The sequence below is a fragment of the Trachinotus anak genome, unplaced genomic scaffold, assembly GCF_046630095.1.
Source record: "Trachinotus anak isolate AG129_WGS33_773 ecotype Australia unplaced genomic scaffold, CSIRO_AGI_Tana_v1 ptg000004l, whole genome shotgun sequence".
Taxonomy (NCBI): Eukaryota; Metazoa; Chordata; class Actinopteri; order Carangiformes; family Carangidae; genus Trachinotus; species Trachinotus anak.
In genome coordinates, this window is record NW_027273855.1 from 23833055 (window position 1) to 23850631 (window position 17577).

At 38.2% G+C, this 17577-nt stretch overlaps 1 protein-coding gene across 1 annotated transcript; it reads left to right on the plus strand.

Annotated features, from left to right (window-relative positions):
• Positions 1-3579: 3579 nt before the first annotated feature.
• mul1 (mitochondrial E3 ubiquitin protein ligase 1) lies at positions 3580-10432 on the plus strand. The gene is made up of 5 exons (XM_071477271.1): positions 3580-3731; positions 5664-5802; positions 5910-5997; positions 6194-6314; positions 7451-10432. Exons 2-5 carry the CDS (start codon positions 5683-5685, stop codon positions 8178-8180), a joined length of 1059 nt encoding a protein of 352 aa, XP_071333372.1. The 5' UTR covers positions 3580-3731; positions 5664-5682; the 3' UTR covers positions 8181-10432.
• The last annotated feature ends 7145 nt before the right edge of the window (positions 10433-17577 follow it).

A 17577-nucleotide genomic window follows, 5' to 3' on the forward strand; every position in this document is an offset into this window, starting at 1 on the left:
ATGTCCTTTTGATGAAGAGTTTTGCTCCCTTGATAGTCGCACTTGTTTCCAAATGAATTAGTTAAATTACAAGGAGAGCAGTGAATATTTTATATACAAATATACAGTACATGCATGCAATGATAGACATGGTAGGAACCTTAATTTTTTGGCACATGTTTGATTTCTACTATTTTTGTCCTTTTAACATAGCTAGAACAACATATAGGCTCAAAATCTTGTTATAACAGTGAATATATAAGGCATATACAGTAATATCATCCTACCCAAACAGAAAAGGTCTGCTGAGAAAGTTCTGCCAGACTGAAGACTGGTAACGAATATTAGCCTTTCTTCCCCCCAGCACTAACAAACTAGTTTTAACTGTTTTCAACTATCAATGAAGTAGAGACTCTCCTTTTTTTTTTTTTACTGAGAGCAGCTCTGCTTGCACTCATGCAGGCTATCATTGACTGAAACTGACTGCTGGTTATTTGCTCCACAGTTCACTTTCTGGTAATTTACCCCCAACACTGTGCAGTACCAGTGTTTTAATGGATTGCAATGTGGCGGCTTTGACATTTGGAGAACCTAGTGCAACTAAACAAAGACTCAGAAATGGTTTGGGGTATTTTGGGAAACATAGCCATTACAATCTTTCATCTGGATGTCCCTTGTTTTTCTGTGTTTTCTGTTAATTTGTCAAACACTATAAAAATCACTGAAGTAGCCTATAGTTACTTTGTTGAGGGATTTATATTTCACTTAACTCAAACTCCAACAATCTGTAAAACACACAAAGGTTGTGATAGATGTTTTCTTTACCTGGCATTATGAGCAGATTCAGTCAGCAGTGCATGAAACACCTACGTTCAGTTTGCTGGAGAAATGCACCATACCCATCATGCAATGAGCATGTGCAAAGGAACAATATAGAAGGAAATTCAGTTATTTAGTTGAAATACGGTTCTTGTCAGATATGAAGAGCAGTTCATTAAATAAAGGGCTCCCCTGCAGTCAGTGTTATAAATCTACTAAGGTACACTCATGTTGCCTGATAACAGCTGATCTCTCTCTCTCTCTCTCTCTCTCTCTCTCTCTCTCTCTCTCTCTCTCTCTCTCTTTCTGGTGGGAAGTGGAAGTTGGCCCTAAAGCCATGGTTGACATAAGAAACTGCCAATAATACTAGTGTAGAAAGCAGGATTTGTATGCAGCCGGGGATGAACCGGTAGCTCAGAGCATCAACTCAGGGCAAGAAAGTCTTCCTGACCTCCATCTGGCCCGTGGGTGCTCCCTTACATTTTTATGGATTGCAATAGGTATTAATTTTACCACAGCGCTGACTTTATGTCCTCTGCAGTGACACAAGAGGATGGGTTTCTTTTCTATTTCTATTTCAGCACAGAGAAGCGAAGGGCTGATAGGCCTACATATTTCTTTAAAAAACTGGGTATGAATTGGAAATAATACATTTTGCATCACACTAACACAGCAGTGGTGGAATGGATATTTAGTCAAGTGTAATACTTCAGTACAGTTTCGAGGTACCTGCACTTTATTTCTATTTTTGACTTCCACTGTACTCCACCACATTTCAGAGGGAAACCTTTTACTGCACAACATTTATTAGTTAGTACATTTTCATCAGTGATCTGATCCATCAGCCTTTTGGGAGCCCAGGAGAAATTACAGTTGTTGACAATGAATTTGTTGTTGACATTATTAAACTCTTATGTCTGCTTACAAAAATTGCTCTGTCTCCTCATATTTGTTTATTCTTAATGAATAAATGATGAAAACAATTACATACAAACGTGTAGATTTAGAGTGAGCACAAAGCAAACAGTTCAAAGTTATGTATTTGGTGTGTAGCTGATTTAATTTCAGCTGTGCTCCTTTAGGTAAGTGATTATTTTCAAGATGTCATCTGGTACTTGGTGTAAATTATTTCAGAGCCATACTGTTCACATTGCTAAAAGGACTGAGTATTTTAAACCACAAAGTATTTTAGCCTAATATTTAGATCATGTGTGTAAATGTAGCTATAAATTGTGTGCACAGCTGTGCAATCACAACTGTTTGTGGTGTTTTTGGGATGTTTGCCTTTCACACAACCCTGATCCATGAATTTCAACAAAGAGTCCAAAAAGGTGAGATTCCCCTCTTTTCATGCAGTGTGGCTAATCACCAATAGCAATTTATATTTCTTTTTTGCAGCTGTGAGTTGTTCCTCCAAAGCTTTGTGAATTGCATTGTGAGACACTGGAGTACATTTCACAGCGCACTTAGAAAATCTGAGACTTTTCTGCTGTAAACAATGTGCACATGTCCAGCCCACAAATACACCTGTAGTGATGAAGCATTAACATAACTTTTTACATTACAATGCAATCAAAGAACTTTGTTGTCTCTCCCGCACTTCATAAATAAAAACTGCTGCAGAAAAGATTAGATTCCTAAAACACATCTCCAATTTTGGATTTTCCAATTCTGGTTCAATCCCAAACTTCTGCAATTTCCTAAATGCCCAAGATGATGTATCATGGGTGTGTGAATGTATGTGTGAATGTGTGAATATGACCTGTTATGTAAAGCTCTTTGAGTGGTCAGGTATTCAGCTGTCATTAATCTTGTCAAAATGTAAAGGGCCTATTTCTGGACATGGCCAAATTAATTTCTCGGGGGCTTCAGGCAAAGATTTATCCTCAGGCCCCTACTGACCCCATTATACATTTTTGTTATTGCCCTGGGCACCTAGAAACCACTCAGCACTGTTGAGATGACAGGATTAGCTGACTGACGGAATATTAATCAACAACAAAGTTGATAGTTAATTAATCATCAAGTCCTTCTTAAGAAAAATGCCAAAAATTAACTTGTTCCAGTCTCTCAAATGTGAATATTTGCTATTTCTACAGTATTTTACAAAGTAAATGCAACATCTTTGTATTTTTGACAGCTCCTCAGACAAAGCAAGACATTAGAATATGTTAACTTGGGCCTCTGGGAATACAGATGTTCAGTGTATAAAATGCCATTGCCATCAGGGATGTTATAGCCTACACTGAACAATCAATCAGCTATTAAACCAAATAATGGGGCCAAAGGGTGGAGGACCTGACTGGTTGATATTGTAGGCTCAAATCTAAACGATGTGGAGTAAACGTGAGGCTTTTGAGACCCCAGTCTCAGTAGTCATTGAATGAGAAGACGCTGCTTATAACTGCAGAACCTGCCTGAGAATCGTCATGTTTTAACTTGTCCTTAGTATCAAAGTAATTTACTGACACTTATCAGTGCTTCAGTGGGTACATTACAAGCAGTTGGTACTAATAGCTAATTCGGCTTCGTTAATTTTCCAAAATGGGAGCAAATTTAAGCTAAAAAACGTCTCATTTTATAGGACACAGCATAACTCACCGATTCCATGGCAACAATATACATGTAGTTTCTTGAAAATATTTAAATCTGTTCATAAAAATTTAGACTAATGTTACAGCACTGTATATTTATATTTATAAAAATTTAAAAAAACAACAACAACAAAAAAACAATAACAATCCTACATTAAAATTAAAAATTCTCTGATTGGCCAAATCTGGCAACTCTACGTCACATTACTGATTCTACAGCGACACCTTCTGGTAGAGAGCGGAAGTACATGTCCGGGGTTTACCGGTGGTTATTTTGAGCTGTGGAGACCTGCAGCTGTTGTCAAAGCCTTGTTGACAGAGGGAAGACTGTGAACACAGGTCTGACAAACCTTTTGAACAGTGGTCCGTACGAGCTGTCGGTGATTACAGTGCGTTGTAACATGTCAGCTACACCAGCTTTTAAACGGGTGTTTAAGTCATGCTATCCTAGTTAGCCGAGGCATAGCTAGCAAACTGCTAATTTAGCTAACTTAGCCAGGAAGCCCATTCAAGTGTGTGGGTTAGAAGTAAGTAAAGAGGAGTAGTTAGTTACATGTTAGTGGCGTTTATTTAGTCAGTGGTTGACATAAGCTAATATCAAGTTATCTTTGGGTAACTTAGGCTAGTTGTCTGTGTCATTTCAAGGACTCCGGGAATCAAACGTCAAGGTGCAATCGACGTTACCTCAAACGTTAACATTAAAACAGACACGTCCAGCAAAACAATGAACGTTTTCGTACTGTGTCATATTAAGTGTCTGTGCAGTGGCTTTGCAAATATTATCAAGTCAGTTCGGTTTATTAATCTTTTCCCAAAGTTCAGTTAAATGTAATATCTCCGTCCCCTGCGGTCTAGTTTGTGTTGTCAGGTATGAAACGTTTAGTGCAGGTATTCAGACCCTTTACTGAAGTTAAAGTTATAACACCACGGCGTAAAAACAGTCCTGCATTCAGATTATTATTATTATTATTATGTAAAAATAACAGCACAATGTATTTGAGCCTGTTTTATTTATGAAAACAAATATCAAAAATTGCCTCAAGGGGCTTTACAATCTCGACCCTCGATTCAGATGGGAGGGAAAAATATATTTAAATTATGTTTATTGTGTGTTTGTTTGTCTTCTACCCTTCTGTTTTATTACTTTGTTTCATATTTCTTATTGCTGTTTATTTTCTGTGGTTGTGTTGGAGTCTTTCTTCCCTTTTCCTCTATTTTTCCTGTTTCATTTTGGATCATATGATGTTCAGAGGCTCTGATGAAGCAGCTGAGGGAATATGGCCGCCCGAAGCCATGACCTCAGGTTGCTGAGTGAACTTGACTGTTATTTTGTTTATTTGTGCTCCTGGGGCTGTACTGTTATTGTATGCCACTGGAGACACATTTCCTCTCTTTTTCTAAACACAGTGCCACGTACGTGCTCTGTCAAAACTGATTAAAAAGAATTTTTCCTCTCCCAGGAGGGACAGACATGCAATAGATGTTGCATACAAAATAGTGTCACATAATAAAATTTAAGTATGAAAAGTTAGGACGACAAAATTACAGATATATTGTCAACATATATGAAGAATATAAATCACTGAATACGTTGAGCAACTAACAGGTACTGCCAATTTAGACCTGAGCCACACAACCTCATACCCACTGTGGAGACGTGGAAAGAGGACAGAACCACAGACACAGACGGAGATAGAGAAAAGGATAAAACAAAACAAAAAAATAGCAAAATTATAAAAACTAAGAATCCTAAACAATTTCTGACTCACTTTTTTAAAGGAAAATTATCAAAGATTCTCTGTTTCCAGCTGCTATTCTTACGTGATAGTAAATTGAATATCTTTGTTGTTTGGACAGAACAAGCGATTTGAAAACATCATTTGGGCTCTTGGATGTTTTGATTCACACATTTCTGAATTTTCCCACATATTCTAAACCAAACAATTAATTGAGAAAATAATGGGCAGGCTGACCCACAATGAAAATAATCATTAGTTGCAGCAGTAGTTTAGTGGTTAACACTTTAACACTTATATTTTAAAAGTTGATGGCATGGTTTGTCAAATTTTAATCTGCTAAGTAACTAGCTGTCAAATAAATGTAGTGGAGTAAAAGGTACAGTATTTCCCTCTGAAATGTAGTGTATAAAAAGTAGTGGGAAATTGTGCTTAAGCACTGCACTTGAGTGAATGTACAACAACTATCTGTTTGACTCACAGTGTTGAGTGTAAAAGACCAACTGTGAGTCTGTTCTTGTCACCTCTGTCACAGCACTGCTGCAGATCCCAGGATGGACTCCAGTGGGAAACCCTCAACTGCCCAGATCGTGGTTTTAGCCACCAGCTCAGCCCTGACTGCACTCTTCTACTCCATTTACAGGAGCAGAGCTACGACGGTTGCCAGATTAAAGGTCAGCCACGTTCCTCCTCGCTCTGTCTTTGTCATGTGAATGTCACGGGTGTGTTAATTTATTGCTGTCATGTTCCATTTGTTAATCTGAAAAGTTTGTTTCCACAGGAAGCCAAGAAAGTATCCATAGACCAGGATTTGAGAAACCTCCTGTCTGAAACTCCTGGCAGATGTGTCCCATACGCTGTCATAGAAGGTGTGTTGAGCCACGTCGAAACCTAAATAAAGTTACTGTTTTATGGATTAAATTATATATATAGCCAATAGCTACACGGTCTGCAAAATAAATTCTAACTAATACTATTTAAATTGTTCATGATGCCTAAAATTTAACATGCATATATATTATAACAGTACTTTTACACTGTGTCTTTATGTATTGCACACTGCAGGTGTCGTGAGAAATGTGAAGGAAACTCTGAGCAGTCAGTTTGTTGAAAACTGCAAAGGCGTCATCGAAAGACTGACGCTGAAGGAGGAGAAGATGGTGTGGAATCGCACCACTCACCTCTGGTAAGTCAGTGAGGGGGTGAAAATATGGTTAAAAGTATTCTGGATGTAGTAAATACACTCAGAAGGCATTATCAAGCTCATAAAACCATTTAGTGCTATGTTGTTCAAGCACAACTGCATAAATCATAAAGCAATAGCATCACCGCCTACGAACAGACAAGCACAGACTTTGAACAACAGCCCACATCAGCTCTCCTGCTAAAGTCTCCCTCACAAACAGGAACACACATCCTCTCCTCCACCTTAGCTTGTTGAACAAACCACTAAATACACATTTACCAGGGAGAAGTGCACTGTTGAAGTTAGTTTGCAGTTTCCTAATCCAGCTCTTTCTTGTCATTTACCATGCACTTACATATTAGTGTATGCACCTGCAAAGCTTGTGGCACTTGTGTCAGGTGGAACTAAGTGTTGAGGCACTTCTGTTTTTCCTCTTCAATCTTATCTACTTGGACTGTACCTTGTTATACATTTTAATTGCAAATTAGTCGCTCAGCTGCATGAACGTCACATGAACATACCTGCAAATATCACCTCTGTCCATTGACATGCTGGTGTGGTCTGAACACAGACACCAACCAGACGCTGAGAGGGAAAGGAGTATTTCTGAAATTGAATATAAAATAAACCCTTTTCTTCTTCCTTTTAACAATAAAGTAAACTATAAACAATACATTTAAAAACATATTAATGAATGCAAAAAAGATGACAAAATGTGCTTTCACTTGGATTTTAACATGACTCACCTACATTAAAAAGATAGAACTGAAACAGCTGATTAACAGAAAATGAACCAGGAGTTATTTAAATAGGTTTTTTTTAAAACTCTTTTAGTCATTTTTCAAACAAGTATTAGCTTGTTCCTGCTTTTCCAATATGAAGATTTTCAGTTTTTCTCCGGTTTAAATCATTGCAAACTGAATATCTTTGGGTTTTGGACTGTTGATCAGACAAAACTAGATATTTCCAGGTCTTATCTGTTGTCTGCAAAACTCTAATGGGAATTTTTCAACATTTTATAGACCAAGCAACTATCTGATTAATCGAGAAAGTGATTGACAGATGAATCAATAATGAAAATAATCATTTGTTGCAGCCATAAACAAAACATTAATAAGAGGGGTATTTCTGAACAGGAACAGCACAGAGAAAGTCATCCACCAGCGCACCAACACAGTTCCATTTGCCCTCGGGTCTCATGACGAAGAGATCGCCGCCACAGTCCGCATTATACGTCCACTAGACGCAGCAGAGTTGGACCTGGAGACCACCTACGAGAACTTCCACCCCTCAGTCCAGTCCCTGTCCAGTGTCATTGGCCACTTCATCAGCGGGGAACGACCCAAGGGCATCCACGAGACCGAAGAGATGCTCCGGTTGGGAGACAGCGTCACAGGGGTGGGGGAGCTGGTGCTGGATAACAGCCTGATCAAGCTCCAACCTCCCAAGCAGGGCTTCCAATATTTCCTCACTCGGCTCGACTACGAGTCTCTCCTGAGGAAGCAGGGGAACAGCGTCAGACTGTGGAGGATTCTCGCTCTCGTCTTCGGCGTCGCTGCTTGTTCTACGCTCATCTTCATCCTGTGGAAGCAATACGTGCAGCGCAGGCAGAGCAAGAAGGAGAAGAGCATGCTCGAGGAGTTCAAGGAGCAGCAGAAGAAACGTATGCGTGAACTTAACATAGAGGAAAGCAGCGTGTCGCCCACCAGCTGTACTGTGTGCCTGAGCCGGGAACGCTCCTGTGTGTTTCTAGAGTGTGGTCATGTGTGTGCCTGCGCTCAGTGCTATGACGCCCTGCCAGAGCCAAAGAAATGCCCCATCTGCAGGGCAACTATAGACAGGGTGGTGCCTCTGTACAACAGCTAATGTGAGCATTAAGAAAGGCTTGCATTACATCTGAAGTCTAGGGACTTGAAAAGGGTTAATATCTGTGCTCTTTGTTGCTCTTTTCTTTTTGCTTTTACACATCCTGTTTGATAAATAAACATGATGCAATTACTATTCCCCTCAAATGTTCATATCCAATTTGGAAACTGTAATTCATCTCGATAGCGAAAATGGAATCCCTCCTTTCATCTCAATGAAGAATTTAAGTTCCTTCTTTCATCCTGAGATACAACGACATGTTTTCTTATTTAGACACGTAAATATTGATCAGACAAATCTTGGTTCTGTTTCTCCATAAAAATCAATCTTAGAAGTTAAGAGCATTTTCTAAGAGTGTTTCTTTGAACGTTTTAACATTTTATGTGTTTCCCAAAGCACTTAAGATCAAAAGCACACACATTTAAGAGCTTCTGAATACACTTTAAAGTAACATCATTACTCTGTGTAAGCCATGTGATAAATTAAAAATGCATCAATTACAAAGGGTAAATGTCGTAAACAAAACAACAGAAATGCTTTACACTTGAAATTTTTCAGTATCAAAACTGATCTTAGATGATATTAAGCATCAAATGAAGCAGCAACAGTTCTTTCATAAATTTGAACATCATATACTGTGTATGTGTGTGTGTGTGTGTGTGTGTGTGAGTGTGTGTGACAACAAATATACAATAAAAGAAAAGAAAAGACATCACAACAAAAAACGTAAAAAAAAAAAAAGTGGCATTTCAGCCAAAGGAGATATAACATATTGGGTGAAAACAGGAAGTTGATGATGACAGAAACTGTCAAGAGAGCAAATCTTAGTTTATTTTCTTATTTCTACATCAAACCAGTGCCACAAAATTTACATCATTTGACCTCTTTGGGCCTCACATAGTTATTTAGATGAAACCATTTCAGGAGTACAGAGGGGAAATCATGCTTTGGTGGAACTGCCAACAACATTTTGAAATCTGACAAGGGACTCCAACCAGGCAACAAACCAAACCACTGATTGAATGTCCTGCAGTGCATTTTTATAAGCTCATCCTGTGTTATATTTAATATAAAATCTTATCTGTAGAGTAACGAGTAACTTTAGCTGTCAGATTAATGTAGTGCCTCTGAAATGTAGTGGATTAGTAACATAAAATGAAAGCACTTAAGTAGATTACAAGTGCATAAAAAATGTGCTTAAGTACAGTTTTTGAGTTAATGCACTTAATTACTTTCCACCACTGGAGGCACTCGGTGTACTGTATGATCATTTCTAAGAACGTCTTGTCAAAATGCTTTTGGGAAACACATAATAAGCTTAAGAAGGTTCATATGATGGATGTACCATCATCTCAACCTGAAGAGTCTTGTTTTCTTTTGTATCTTGCTCTTGACTCTACATTTGATTTGAAAGTGTGAACAGATCTTTCTTCTAATGGCTGATATTGGGATTCTGCTTTGGTAAGGACTTGTGGTTCATTTAAGGTGTGCAGCCAGAGCAAAGGCTGCAGCTCACACTAGAGAATTTTGTGCAAGAGTTTGAAGGGTGAGGTGAAGTGAGTTGAGGTGGTGGGGGGATAATTGTACAACCCTCTTTCAGGTTGTTTCATGTTCTGGAGAGAGGGAGCAAACTGACCCTGTCCTGCACTTTTTTGATTTTTCCACCGGGTGCCTGCTAATAAAGACGTGTGCAGCAGGTGCTCAGGCTTTACTGACTTTCAGCCACAGTGCACAGAGCAAGTGGTAACATGTAAAACTTGACGCATCACAGACACTGATTGTTGGACTTTGAACCTGCTTTTCTTGGACTTTGGCAAAAAAAAGTCAACTCACTGTCATTTTTGCAACTGAAACCTCATTAAAGACAAGTGTAATGTAGATTAAAAAAAAAACTGAAATGAAGACATTGTGCAAGATGAAAAGAAAGCTGTTAGAAGAAGATGGAGATTTCTGCCAGGAGAGGGTGATGTCTGCCTTTGAGGACCATCGCAGGATTCAGGATTTGGAATCACAGAGCATGAATAGACATAAAAATGCAAAGCCACATGCTCCCTCAATGCAAGCAGTTGTTTTAACTCCTGTTGCATTCGTTGCTTCACTTGTCAAACTGCCTGCGTTTTGAAATATTGAGAACAAAATATACTTTAAATGTCATGAATCCAAGGGCAGTTTGTAAGTGTTTGACCCTCATATGAGATACTCAGCTTGACTTTGTTTCTGTGGCATAAAAAGAAATAGTTGATTCACTGTCATCTGTCCACGTTTTTTTCATTTTAACACGGTGGTCATGGTTTGAAACCTTTATTTTACCTTTGGTTTTGATTATAAAGCACATTTTTAGTCAGACAAATGAGAAGCAGAGCATGGAGACAGACTAGAGGCAGGAGAAAATGCCTCAGCACGATTTGATTTTAGGCCAGCAGGGAGGCAGGCGTATCCATCTACATCGACTTTAGCCAGTTAATGTCCATTGTACTTTTAAATGATTCTGTATTATTCACAAAAAATCCCATTTTATCATCCCACATTATGCCGTGAAACCTCAGATGTATTATTTAACATTATACTGGGACCCTGGTATTATCATTACATTAGTATTCAGTGGCTGGTGCACAGTTATCTGTTTTCCAGGAGTGAGCTGATGTGGCTTGGTCTCCGAAGGAACCTGAGCTAAATGTCAGATATACAGTGTGAACAAGCAGGAATAGTAGAATGCACTCCTTCCTGCTGTACGTATCGATGCCTCTAAAAGCCACTAAAAGCCACCTCACCATCAGGCCTTCACCGTAACTGACCCAGAGCTCCTTTTCTTGCTCCAGGCTCCATTATTTCTTGCAGCGTTATTGTTTGCAGTTTGGCTCAGACTTGACACATCTCAACAACTGTTTGGCTGATTGCTGTGAAAGTTTGTACAGAGATTTACTGGCTCCCGGCTGATGAAGCCACTGACTCTGATGATGCCCTGACTTTTTCCTCTAGCTTCACCCGCTGGCTGGCATTTTTGGTTTAGACCAAAATATATTGACGTTTAGCCGTCAGGAAATTTGGCACAGAGATCCATGTTTCTCAGGATGAAGTTTAGTAACTTTGGTGACCCCTTTTCATTTATTTATTTTTTTATTTTACCTTTATTTTGAGATACATTATCTCTTTTACAAGAGAAACCTGGTGAAAATGGCAACATTAGGTGAGTTTTGCATAGTTACATAAGAACTCTAGGGCTGCAGCTATAGATTATTTTCATTATCGAACGATTGATTTAATCATTTTGTCTCTAAAAAACAAAGTGTTGAAGAATATGTGTAACTGTTTCCCAAAGCTCAAGGTGATGTAAATGAAACTGAATGTTTTGTTCGACCAACAGTCCAAAATATAAAATAAATAGAATTTATTATCATATAGGACCAAGAAAAGCAGCAAATCTTCACAAATGACAAGCTGGAATTGGAATTCATTCATTGTTATCAATATTGCTGATTATTTTTCTGTTGATCGACCCATCATTGCAGCTGTAAAGAAAGCACATCATTAATTTCCTACAATCACATATAACACAAAAAACAGGAACTGAGACATGACAGAGATAAAGTAACTACATGAAACATTTCTACCTGATATGAAAGAAGCTTTTTTCACAGACGGAAGTTAATCTTGTGAATTTTTCCAAACCCAGGTTGCATAATACAAAAATCCAGTTTTCCCAAGATCTGAGCAGGTTTTAAGGAGACTGAGTTTTATCCATCGATTCAATCTGCTCTGACAACTAGAAGACGACAGAGCAAAAATATACCAAGGAACAAGAGCAGAGTGGGAGCTTTGTCACTTAAAAATCCAATAACATTTTACATTTACTCTACTGCTCTGTGTGTTTGTATTATTTTAAGTTTTGCACCTAGTTGAACAGCAAATCAAACTCAATGTATAAGTTAATAAATGGTTTTATCATAATAAATCTACAGCTATAATGTTAACAAGCATTTTATCCAGATGTCCTGCAGCATTTTTCCAGAAGAAAAATAGGGAGATTACACAATCTGGCAACATAAAATTTGTTCTTATTAATGGTTTATAACTGATACATAAAGCACTAGTAAGTGATGTTTTAACTATAAATAAATCCATTAATCACTGCTGATATTTCATTCATTTTAAATGGTGCTTTATCAGAAAGTGGTTCCTGTTGCCATGTTACTTGTCAGAAGCTTTTATGAACATGTTGAAGCATCACCTTGAACCTTTTTTGCCAGATGTTTACATACACGTTTTTTTTTAAGTGTGGCTGGAAATCAGGAAATGATACCTCAAGATCTCAATTGTGGAAACATCACTTGTTGAGCCACTAGTCACGCATTAACAAACCACTCTTCCTCATTGTGCTACAAACATGAAAGCAGCAGCTCTGGTCCAACACCATGGAAACCCTTCAGTCTAGCGCTGCAGTGCTTTTAGCAGCAGGAGCTGTCACTGAAAGTGAGTGAACCATCAAAGACATTCCCTTTATTATTCTCCGCTCAAGAGGGCTGTGCAAGAACTGCAGGGTAAGAGCTGAACGCAGGCTTCACGGCGGAGGTGAGATGTTTAGTGTACAGAATTTACTCCCGGGTGATTTGCAGTTGAAAGGAGAAGCACATTTTCCTGCACACGCAGAAATCGCCCCTCGATTAAAATCCTCAGAAATCACACAGCAGTCTGGTGTGACCCTCGAAAATACTAATGTCAGATATATTTTTCCTCAAACAAAGATAATGTCAGGCACCTAGACAATGAGATTAATCAGGTAAATAACACCTCTGACAAGACACTGATCTGAGCAGCACATGGGATTACTGTGTGATCTGCTCCGACAACCATGGAAACTGGTGGCTGAAGCTTCCATTTGGTGTATAATTTTAAATGTGTATGTAAAGAATCTGAATTTACTTCTCTCCGGCACTGTAGTTGAATTAATTGTAGGTAGTTTATACAGATCAAAGTCTAAATCCTGACTAATTTGCTCATGTTGGATTTTGTTTTTTAACTGCACTCAAAGCTCATAAAAGTTCTTTTATACCACAGGATAACTAGAATTGGTACCTCGCTCTAAGAGGGCTCTATAAAGGCTGCCTTATTTTAAAAAATGACACCTTTGAATCACTTTATTTACTCTCTTCTTGAATCTAAAAAGTGGTGTTTGCTGTCAAGGTGGTGGATGTTTTTTCGGTTTAATTATCCAGTCGTGGTAGCATCTTGTTCAAACCAGGTATCTGAGTGTCTCTTAATAAACTAATACAGCTCTGATCCATGTTCTCAGTGCACAACTACATTGCAATGAAAAAAGAACACATGGCTCATTAACTGCACTTCTGCATGAGAGGAATTTTATTAGCTTTTGTCTGAAGGAGATCAGAGATATTGGGGAAGCTTTTTATGTGATCATCCTCTTATTATCTTGTATGACTGCTTCCTCTTTTGCAGTTTTAAGGATGAAGCTGATGCTACTGAAATAATGTAGTTACAGTTTGAATATTCCCTGGATGCACATTATGGGACGTTGACGTATTCTTAGCATCAAATTATAGGTTTCAGTTTTTCTTGAAAACATCCATGCAGTGGAAGAAATATTCAAATATTCACTAAATTAAATGTCTCAGTGCCACAACGTAAAAAGACTCTTTTAAAAGTAAAAGTGCTGCATTCAAAATCTTACTTAAAGGTACCATATTGAATAAAGTGAGATTCCCATGTCTTTTTGATTATAAAGCAGATCTAGGTTCTATATTAATACTGTGAAAGTATCAAAGTCTCAGTCCACAGAGAAATCCAAACAGCCTGTATTCAGAAACTGAGCCTTAAAATGAGCCGTCAGGACTTCTGGAACTTTGTGATGTCACAACAAAGCAGTCACCTCTCAGCCATGACCCAAGCCTTGTCCTCACGTACTGACCATCCAACATTACAGGATTTGTTTCCCTGAGTGTTTAACTGAAAGCTATCACTCAGAAAACATTCAGCCAATCACAGGAGAGGATCAGAGTCTCTGTCTTCTGATTGGCTCACTGACATGTTGTATCTAGAGAGCCTGAGAGAGAAGTAAAATTACAATGAAATGGTTTTTGGTACTTAAAACCACAAATATAGCTTCTTCTGGATTTTAAAACGTAAAATTAAACACAGGAAATGAGTAAAATATGGGACCTTTAAATAAAAGTATGTAAAAGTAACAAAACTTAATATGCAGAATGCATTAATGTTAGATTATCATTATCAGATTATTTTATCGAATCATTACTGAGGCATTGATAATGTTTTGATGTTTTGGATTAAATTAAACTATTTTACATCCTGCTGGTTGGTTCTTTTACTAAATCCTTAACAGTGTCATATTTTATCAGCTGATCATATGTTTGTTATGCAATATATCGATCTATAAGTTAACAACAGCTGTCAGTGGAGAAAAAGGTGCAATATTTCCTTCTACAAAGTGACAGTACCATTATATGGAAAACATTCTATTACTGCAAACATGTCAAGTGTGAGCTTTGCTAATGGTTGATAATTAATATGATTAATTTCTTGGAATAATTTGTCGGCTGTGGGGAGTCAGTGTGGCTAAAAGGTTTCGTCTCGATTCCTTGGTTTTTAATTAGCCCCTTTTTCTTTCTCTCCTGATTGCAGTTACTTTGTAGTGACATACAGTCAATACAATGCCACCATTAAATGAATCACAGTTAACACAATGGGCTGATACATGAGGTTCATCTATGGTATTTATCACTTTAGAAATTAGTGAGGGCTATTGCTGGTACCCATTTTGGTGTACTTCTTCAAGGCTGAGACACAAAGGCTCAGTGTCAGCGAGAGTCTGTGCAGCTAAAGTGTGAAACTCTTGAGTCCCAACCAGCCCTCAGGTGTTTTTTTGTTTTTTTTAGCTTCAGGATTACCACTCTGAGCCTCTGAGAAACTTTGGCTAGGCTTTTTTTTTTAGTCAAGTGTCAACCTACAGGCAATAGAAGAAGAGCTGGTTATTATCTTACTATTTACTGTTTGGATTAATAAATAAATAAATCTGGGTGGGGCATACAGCTGCATGACTCAGGACCATCACATGTGACAGGACGTTGTGTCCAGCGGATTTATATTAAGGCAAAGAATGGCCATTAAGTATACATTCATTTGTCCTTTGCTTTTGAGTCAGCCTAACGATCTCCAGGGTATCTGCAGGTCCTGAAAAGTCTTAAAAAGGAGTGAATTCAGTTCACTCAATAGAGGGCCTAGAAGGTTAAAAAGCCTTAAATTTAATTTGCAATGGTATTAAATATTTCAATATTTAACACTTAAATGTAAATTACACTTAAGTGTAAATTTCCTTAGACACCCTTCCTTTCAGAACCTCCCATCTGAAAGAGACACAAATGACTACAAACTATGTGTCTCTTAGTGTTGGTGAGAGACTTGGTATGTAAATGATTGAATAGATAAATAAATTAGACATGTTGCAGGACACTTTGGACCAAAGCAAAAATAAATATCATTGTTAAGATCATTTTCATTGCAGTACTTCACATTGGAAAAAACACACCAATGGTTTCCATGGGAACTGCTAATCATCCTCTTAACTCCTGCTCCCCAAAGTTGGGACAAGATTCATGTATTGTACCCTGTGACCCACCTCTGGACTAGCTTTCAGCCAGACAGTGCAATTACTTATGTTTGTTCTGTGTGCTATTTATGTGCACATTAAACTGCTGTGATATAGTAGCCTGGATTAAATTAGACATCAGCCTCCGCTCTGCAGCCAGAGAAGTTTAAATAGCTGTAATGTGAAAGAATAATTGTCACTGAAGACACAGTGTCAGCACACCCACGTGAGAAAAAACATGATAATAGTTATATGAGTGGTGCGTAATGATAGCTTTGATGTTTTTATCCTAAATCTAAATGAAAAAGGTCAAAACGTTGAATATGGCAGGACCACATTGTAGGAGATTTGCATTCTGCCTTGTGTCAGCTCGTTCGCTTCTCTTTCCCCATGAAGCTGTTCTCATTTACATGTTTTTCTGTTTCAACTATGAAATAGTGACTGAAATGATTTAATGGGCCACGTCGTTAACTCTCAAGCCATTTCCGAGCTGCTGCTAAAATCCGGATTTGATAACCATGACATCTGACAAACACATAAGTTAAAGACAAACACTGTTGTGGTTTCAGCTATATTTAGTTATATTTAGTTATATTTAGCTATATTAGTAAAACAATCACTCAGAGAACTCAGAGAAAAAGTTAGAAGACATACATACTGAAGGTATAAATCAGCTGCCGCATGGTCAGCATAGAGAGGTGGGCCTTGTACTTGTGGGGCAAAACTAGCAAGACTCCTCTATAGAAAGTAACTAACCTTTGTAAAAAAAAAAAATCACTAGATTTGTCATTTTTTGTAAAATCAAAAGTCATTAATCTAGCAACAAAGGCGCTAAATTGGCAACCCAGCTTGTTCGCACCAAATCATTTTGAAAGAAAAAACAATTCAGAAACTCTGTGGAAACTCAACTGTCTGACCAATGGTGTAACCTTATCACAGTCACGTGGCATTTGGCTAACCAATGGTGTAGCTCATCACTCTCAGTCAGACATTGTGGTCCAGCCATATACTGCTTGCATCATGTAAGCTTAATTTTGTAAAGCACTCTGCTGCACCTTCTCGTGTATATAGCACATGTAGAAAATGTACTGTAAGTGAAATCATGTTAATTCTAACCACATATTTTCTTGTCTTATTGCCAGTAGCTTAGCAACAACACATCCAAGGTCCAAACTCCTCCATGTCTTGTCATCCTAATTACTAGCACCCTCTTTGATTCCAAGGAGCCATATTTTGGCGTTTTTTGTTGTTAATGAGACATGTGCTATATCACGCAGGGAATAAATGTAACCATGTCACCTTGACATCACATCACCTACTGAGCCAGGTGAAATTATACAGCATGTCTTTCAGCGTGGGCTCTACTGGGGAAGACCATGTTCACTGTGAATTACAATAAGCAGATTTAGAATGAACTGTTTGAGTAAAGTGTTGAGTGAGAGCTGTTAACAACCAGAGCAACGCACAATTTCAAGGTACGGTGGATCAAGGGGAAGACATTGAGATTTAAAAGCCACAAGTTTCAAATTCCACCTGACACAAGAGCCACAAGGGTAAAAGTGCATGAGGTAAGATATAAATGCAGGAAAGGAAGATTTTTGAGAGTTTTGAGATTTCCTGTCTTTCAGTGACAGAAGGACTCGTCATCTTCGTAGTCATGGTCATAGAATAAGACGTATAAACCTGAATCAAGTAGATGTCGTGCTAGTGGCCGTCTATAGGCTTGGCTGTATTTTCCTCCTGGGGAGCCCTGTGGCAACCCTGACAGAGCTCCACTGT

Excerpts from the sequence above, each read along its gene's own strand:
- mul1 (XM_071477271.1), top strand. The coding sequence starts at position 5,683 with ATGGACTCCAGTGGGAAACCCTCAACTGCCCAGATCGTGGTTTTAGCC. Across the intron at positions 5,803-5,909 it reads CGACGGTTGCCAGATTAAAG|GAAGCCAAGAAAGTATCCAT; the intron begins GTCAGCCACGTT and ends TTGTTTCCACAG. Across the intron at positions 5,998-6,193 it reads CCCATACGCTGTCATAGAAG|GTGTCGTGAGAAATGTGAAG; the intron begins GTGTGTTGAGCC and ends TGCACACTGCAG.